The 7,732-nt window shown below is 25.8% G+C and overlaps 2 protein-coding genes across 2 annotated transcripts; one reads left to right on the top strand and one right to left on the bottom strand.

Moving 5' to 3' along the window:
• Window positions 1–803: 803 nt before the first annotated feature.
• LOC141536921 (myosin-IIIb) lies at window positions 804–6,442 on the top strand. Its single transcript, XM_074257721.1, has 10 exons — window positions 804–883; window positions 966–1,300; window positions 1,374–1,655; window positions 1,744–4,735; window positions 4,796–5,046; window positions 5,110–5,327; window positions 5,430–5,510; window positions 5,579–5,737; window positions 5,842–5,863; window positions 5,944–6,442. Exons 1-10 carry the CDS (start codon window positions 871–873, stop codon window positions 5,953–5,955), a joined length of 4,365 nt encoding a protein of 1,454 aa, XP_074113822.1. The 5' UTR covers window positions 804–870; the 3' UTR covers window positions 5,956–6,442.
• Window positions 6,363–7,459, bottom strand: LOC141536927 (putative peptidyl-prolyl cis-trans isomerase dodo). Its single transcript, XM_074257733.1, has 3 exons — window positions 7,146–7,459; window positions 6,789–6,995; window positions 6,363–6,681 (listed from the first exon to the last, which is right to left on the bottom strand). The coding sequence occupies exons 1-3, from the start codon at window positions 7,198–7,200 to the stop codon at window positions 6,461–6,463; spliced, it is 483 nt and encodes a 160-aa protein (XP_074113834.1). The 5' UTR covers window positions 7,201–7,459; the 3' UTR covers window positions 6,363–6,460.
• Between the last annotated feature and the right edge of the window lie 273 nt (window positions 7,460–7,732).

The raw sequence follows: 7,732 nt of genomic DNA, 5'->3' as shown, positions 1-7,732 counted from the left end.
AGTGACATTGAATGGAAGTACGGTTTGAGTAAGCTTATTCGTAACATGCATAGGTAGGTATATAATTACTATCGATATGTTTTTAAAGAGCTTCTTTTATATTACCTCACTATTATATTATCTCACATAAATATAAAAATTATTAATTGTATTTATTTTTTTATTTTTTTAATTTTTTTAATTTTAAAAACAGAACTCGAACGGCTCCATCACCATTTAATTTATTTTCAACTTGGATTGAATACTTTGTTAAACTATATATAAAACAATACATGAAAAAATCCCGTTCAAGTGTAATGCATGGAGTTGTTAAACATTCACAAGGGGATGATAAAAAAAAATGTGTAAGTTGGAAAAAAAAAAAATTAATCTGATAAAATTTTGATTATTTATTTTTGTTTAGAATTGTTTGTGCTTGAATCAAAGAAGAAAAAAGAAATTAATCTCATTGTCTGGTGATATGAGTCCAATTGGAAGTCGACAATCGGTTAAAAAAATGCCAAGCATTAATGACGTTGTTGATTGGCGTTTAGTTAGCAAAAAATACCGAATGCGCTTTGGCGATCTTATTGAAAAACCCTCAAGTGATTTATTAATTGAATAATTTATTACAATTAAAAATTTGCTCACTTAAATATATATATATATATATATATATATATATATATATATATATATATATATATATATTTGTAAAAATTAAATATATATTATACTAGATTTAAAAATATATATCTTATTAAGAAACCTAGCATTTTTATCATGTTATATATTAGGTATAATTTAATTAAAGCGTTTATTAGGTATCTTATTATAAGAAGCAAGTTGATTCAGTTATACCTCATAACTATTGGTGTTAATATCTTAACAATGGATATTATCGGTTAGTATATATAATGTTTATTTTTTTTTTAATAATTATAATAAAAAATAATAATATTAATTTATATTATTATTAATACTAGAAATGGGAAATCCATCAAATAGTACGATATACAGTGGTTTAAGTCAACATATTAATTTTAATTCATTGCCCGATCCAAGTGAACGTTTTAATTTGCAAGATTTAATTGGTGAAGGAACTTACGGGGAAGTATATTCAGCTTATGATAAAGAAACAGATACGTATGTTGCTGTTAAAATATTAGAAAATATCACTGATAATATTGAAGAGATAGAAGAAGAATATTTAATATTACGTGATTTGGGTTATCATCCAAATCTACCATTATTTTATGGTTTGTATTTTAAAAAAAGTCACTTATCAGACAATCAAGATCAATTGTGGTTTGTTATAGAGGTAATCAATATAGGTAGTAATATTATTATTTAATTTTTTAATTTTTTAATTTTTTTTTTTTTTTTTTTTTAAGCTTTGTACTGGAGGATCAGTGACAGATCTTGTACAGGGACTTAAAAAACGTGGAAGCCGTTTAACTGATAACCAAATAGGATATATAATAAAAGAAACTGTAGAAGCACTTATATATATGCATAATAATAATTGTATTCATCGAGATGTTAAAGGTCACAATATATTATTAACTGAAAATGGTAATATTAAATTGATTGATTTTGGTGTATCAACACACCTTAATACAGATATTTCTAGAAAAAATACATCTGTTGGTACACCATACTGGATGGCACCAGAGGTTTGTAAACAAATTTTATAAACAATAATTAACTTTTGGTTTATTATTAAATTGTAATTACAAAATATTTTATTTATATTGTCGTAAGGTTATTGCTTGTGAACAACAATTGGATTTAACATACGATTGTCGTTGTGATATATGGTCAATTGGTATAACAGCAATTGAATTAGCAGAGGGTGAACCACCTCTCTCTGAATTGCATCCAATGCGTGTATTATTTCAAATTCCACGTAACCCACCTCCAAGTTTAAAAAATCCAGATATTTATTCACCGGAATTATCTGATTTTATAGCTGAATGTTTAGTTAAAGATCTTGAACATCGTCCATACGCAACAGAATTAAAGCAACATCCCCTGTTAAATGATATTGATTTTATGATTTCACAAATAAAATTAGAACTCATTGAAGAAATACAATTACAAAAATTATCATCATCATCATCATCATCATCATCATCAGTAATAAATCGTTGTATTGAATCAACAACAAAACACGGAAAATTAAAAATAAATCGTAAAGCACAACCGAAAAAAATTTATTTTGATGATTTAGCGGCATTGGATTCATTTACTGAAGAGATAATTGTTGAACAATTGAAGGAAAGATTTAAACAAGGGCAAATTTATACATATATTGGTGATATATTAATTGCTGTAAATCCTTATATTAATCTCGGACTTTATACAGGAATAGAACAACGTCGTTATCGTGGACAAGCTAGATCAGATAATCCACCTCATATATTTGCAGTTGCTGATGCAGCTTATCAAGCTTTACTTCATCAGCGTATTAATCAATCAATAATAATAAGCGGTGAATCTGGAGCTGGTAAAACAGAAAGTGCTAATTTATTACTTAAACAATTGGTTTATCTAAGTAAATCACCAAATCGTAATATTGAAGAGAAAATACTTGAAGTTAATCCAATAATGGAGGCATTTGGTAATTCAGTTACCGGTATTAATAAAAATTCATCTAGATTTGGTAAATATTTAGAATTAACAATAACAAAAGGTGGTAAAATTACTGGGGCACGTATTGCTGTTTATTTACTTGAACAATCTCGGGTTGTTTTACAATCAAATGGTGAAAGTAATTTTCATATATTTTATTATATTATCCACGGTTTAAATGATCAAAAACAAAAATTAAATCAATATAATTTATCTTATTCAGAACGAAATTTATATAAATATTTAACTTGCAATAAAAATAATGAAAATGATAATATTTTTATTGATAAATTTAATCAAATAAATAAAAGCTTTAAAGTTATTGGTTTTCATGATGATCAAGTGAATACTGTTTACAGAGTACTTGCTGCTATTTTAAATTTAGGTAATATTGAATTTAAAGAACAAAATTTAAATAATGACAATAATGAAGACAATAATAATAATAAATGTACTTTTGTTGATATTGAACCATTAAACAGTGTTGCTGATTTATTGGGAGTTGAATCTCAAGATTTATTAGAAACATTTACTTCAATATCTGTTGTAACACGTGGTGAAACAATAATACGTAATAATACTATCAATGAAGCACAAACAATACGTGATGGGATGGCTAAAGGTTTATACGGGCGTTTGTTTGATTGGATTGTTAATCAAATAAATAATTGCATTAGCTTTAATCGTAATTTAAATAAAAATTATGAACCACTGACAATAGGACTGTTGGATATTTTTGGATTTGAAAATTTTTTTAAAAATTCATTTGAACAATTATGTATAAATATTGCTAATGAACAAATACAATATTACTTTAATCAGCATATTTTTACATGGGAACAACAAGAGTATATTGCTGAAGGAATACCAATTGATGTTATTGAATTTTATGATAATCGTCCAGTATTAGATATGCTATTGACCAAGCCAATTGGTTTATTGGCGTTATTAGATGAAGAAACCCGCTTTCCAGGAGCCAATGATAAATCATTGATTGAAAAATTTCACAATAATATTAAATCAAAATTTTATATTCGTCCTAAATCAGATGCACTGTGTTTTGCTGTTAATCATTTTTCTGGTCGTGTTGTTTATCAAGCTGATGGATTTCTTGATAAAAATCGTAATTTCTTATCACCTGAAGTAATACAATTAATACGACAGTCACAATTTGATATGATAAGATTTTTATTTCAATGTCCTATTACCAAAACAGGTAATTTATATTCAACAACAACAACAACAACAACAATGACAAAAAAACGTATTTTTAATAATAACGACGACGACGATGATGATGATGATGATGATGATGATGATAATAATAGTAAAAATTATTTAAGTACACGTGATAAATATTCTAATCGTATTAGTGTATTATCCTCGCAATCACGTGTTCAACAAACAGTGTCAACTTATTTTCGGTATTCATTGATGGATTTATTACAAAAAATGGTGAGTGGTACTCCACAATTTGTCCGTTGTATTAAACCAAATGATATGTCAAATTTAAAATTGTTTGATAATGAAAAAGTAACAAAACAATTACGTTACACTGGTGTACTTGAAACAATACGTATAAGACAAAATGGTTTTTCCCATCGTATATCATTTGTTGATTTTTTAAAACGTTATTGCTTTTTAGCATTTGGATGGGATGAAACAGTTATTGCTAATCGTAATAATTGTAGATTATTATTAATACGTCTTAAAATAGATGGCTGGGCATTAGGTAAAACAAAAGTATTTTTAAAGTACTATCATGTTGAATTTTTATCTAAAATGTATGAAGAGCAATTGAAAAGAATAGTTATGGTACAAGCTTGTGTAAGAAGATGGTTAGCTAAAATTCATTATAGAAAAGAAAAATGGCAATTGGCGTGCTCTGTTGTTACACTGCAACGTCATATAAGAGGATGGTTATTGAGAAAACGTTTAACTGAAGCTGTTATATTAAATGAAAGTCAAGATCAAGATAGCAGTCGTGATAGCAGTACACCTATTCATCAGGCTAAAAATTTAGCAAAGACTATTCAACCTCTGAGAGATAACAGTGATGAAAATATTGATACAGATTTATTAAAAATTAATCAAGATAATGCTGCTGTTATTATTCAAAGTAGTAAGTTTTTTTTTATTAATATTTTTAATATATATTAAATAATATTATTTTTTAATTTAGATTTTAGAGGATACACCATCAGAAAAAAATTCGGTTCAGAGTTTGAACAGAAATTTAAAGAAATATTAAATAAATATGATAAAAAATCAGAAGCACGAGAAGCATTAATTAATGAAGGAGTCAATAAAGAAGATGCTATATTAATTGTTCATAGATGGTACAATCGTGAAATTTATAATCAAAGAAAATCAATAATTGATCCTATTCATCCTAAATTAAGACAAGCTGAGCTTATTCAATTTTCACAAAATGTAAAAAATTTAAAATAATTTATTTATTGATAATTATTTTTTAATGAAATATTAATTTTTTAGATTCATATGAAGAATCAACAAATTCATAAATATTTACGACGCAATAAACCGGGATTACGATTAGCTGAAATAGAACAGCTACCGGAGGATTATGAGCGGCCTGATGGATTTAAAATAGTTGAAAAGATAATGGAGTATCGTGATGATAGTCAACTTGGAAATAACGAGGATGATGACACTGTCAAATATTATAGAAATTTAAAAGATGAAATGAGCAGGTAAATATATAAATTAAATATTTTTATAAATAATTATTAATTTAATACAACAAATGTATATTAATAATTAATTATTTATTATTTTGATATTCATATCGAAAGTGGTTCGGAATTCGAACAAGACGAAGCTGGTTGGGACTCACCGTTGATACAGCTGGAAAATGACCTTCATCCTACATCGAGGTGATTTATTGTTTATTTTTTTTTTTAAAAGAAATAAATAATTATTTTTAATTGAAATGATTTTACAGTCGCCAAGCTCAAGTTTTAGAAATGAAATCAGAACGAGAGGATCGAATAAAATCCCAAGGCGACTACGCAATAGCACCGGAACAACAACTTTCCGATATTTGGCACAAAGCCCTGAGACAACCACCTCCGACAATAGAAAATTCTGGAAATTTTATAAGGTTGTATTTCTTTTAGATAAAAAAAAAAAAAAAAAAAAAAAAAAAAAAAAAAATTAATTATTTAACCCATAATTAATTGTTAAATTTTTAAATTCATCAAACAGAGGAATAATGAAAAACTTTCAGGTAAAATTTCTCAAACAATTTTTAACATAATTGAAAATTTGTTTGACCTTTCATTTAATATAAATGACTACTTTTTACAGTACAACGATTAATGGGATGTGCATCGTTATTATCTGGAATTAAATTATCTAAATCAACAAGCGAATTATCTTTAAATATACGTATATCAACATTACAATTAATATATGGCTCAGCTCCGGAAATATATTAAAAAAAAATTAATTTTAATAACTATTTTTAAATATTTAGAAATAATTAAAAATACCGTTGTTACTATTATTACTGTTAATCATTTATTAAAAATGAAATAGAATTAGTTATTGTAATTTGTATTAGATCAATCATTAATTATTTTACTGATTACAGCAACAACAACAACAACAAAAAAAAATAAATAAATAAAAAATAAAATTAGTTGGTTTGATATTACTTTAATCTCGTCCAATTTATAATAAATTAAATGTTATTAAAAAAAAAAAAAATTCAATATCTATTGTATTGTTAAGAATTTTTGTTTTAAATATTAGTAATAATAATAATAATAATAATTAAAAAAAAAAAAAAAAAAAAAAAAAAAAATGTTAATTATATTGAACCTTAAGCGATTCTTTCAATTAAATGTATTCCACTATCTGTATCAACTGGAGTAGATAATTCACCAACTTTTAATGCAAAAGCCGCTTGTTCAAATGGTTTTTGCATAGCTCCACGTCCAAATGGACCCAAATCGCCACCACGCTTTGCAGAACTGCAGTCGCTGTATTTCGAAGCTAATTCACTAAAGGTTGCTTTGCCAGACATTATTTGTTCCCTGTATGCTGTGAAAAATTAAATTTAATTATAAATTATAAATATACTTGAAATAATATTTGAGGTTAAAAATTAACAGTTGAGAATAAATCAACAATTTTTTACATAAACTTACATTTAATTAAATCAATAGCTTCCACCTTGGATCTTGTAATATTTGTTTCTCTCCAGGAAGACGGCCGCCTTGAATTAACATGTTTTACAAGAATATGAGAACACTGAACCTCTTCGGGTTCATCACCATTGTCACAAGGCTGTGCTGGTTTAGTTGGAACATCCCATTGACTTTCTTTTGTATAAACATTTAAATAATAGTGTTGACCTGATACAACGTAACAATTATCCATTAAATATTTTTTTATTTTACCATCTTTTTATATATATATATATATATATATATATATATATATATATATATATATATATATATATATATATATATATATATATTTTTAATTTTTGTAAAACATACCGGTAGATCTGCTCAATCGCTTTTCCCATCCTTTTGGTAATTCTTCGTTCGACATTTTTTACTATTAATTTTATTAAACCTTTTAATATTTTAAATTTAATTATTTATTAAGGTTCACTATTTGTTTGATTCTTATTTTAAATAGTAAACATAACGAAGCGAGTATAATAATAAAAATCAAATTATTTATGTCAAATTAATTTTAAAAATAATCAATACTCGAATACTCTTTACAACACAGAACGAGAACACACTCTGATCTATTCAACTAATCATATGTCAAATACCGACTCAGCTCAGCGACTGGAGACACTGATGGAGACTGGACTTATTGATGAGTTTATTTTGCACGCGAATCGTGTGTTAATATATAAATTTATAATTCTAACTGTTTTATCATCTGTTGAGATTTTTTTTTTTTTTTAGCTTGACCTAAAGAGTAGATAACATCACTCGCGGGAAAATTCAAACAAAAAAATAATACTGAAGTTAGCGGTCAGCTGTTAATTTTTGAAATTTTTTTAACAAAATTTTAATGACAAAAAAGAAAAAAAAGAAAAAAAAATTCTTCAATAAAAAATTAAAAA

The sequence above is a fragment of the Cotesia typhae genome, unplaced genomic scaffold, assembly GCF_013202065.1.
Source record: "Cotesia typhae breed Kobodo isofemale line unplaced genomic scaffold, CoteBio_Ctyphae scaffold_45, whole genome shotgun sequence".
Classification (NCBI taxonomy): Eukaryota; Metazoa; Arthropoda; class Insecta; order Hymenoptera; family Braconidae; genus Cotesia; species Cotesia typhae.
The sequence above is the reverse complement of the archived record's forward strand: the minus strand, read 5'-3'. Positions and strand labels throughout refer to the sequence as shown.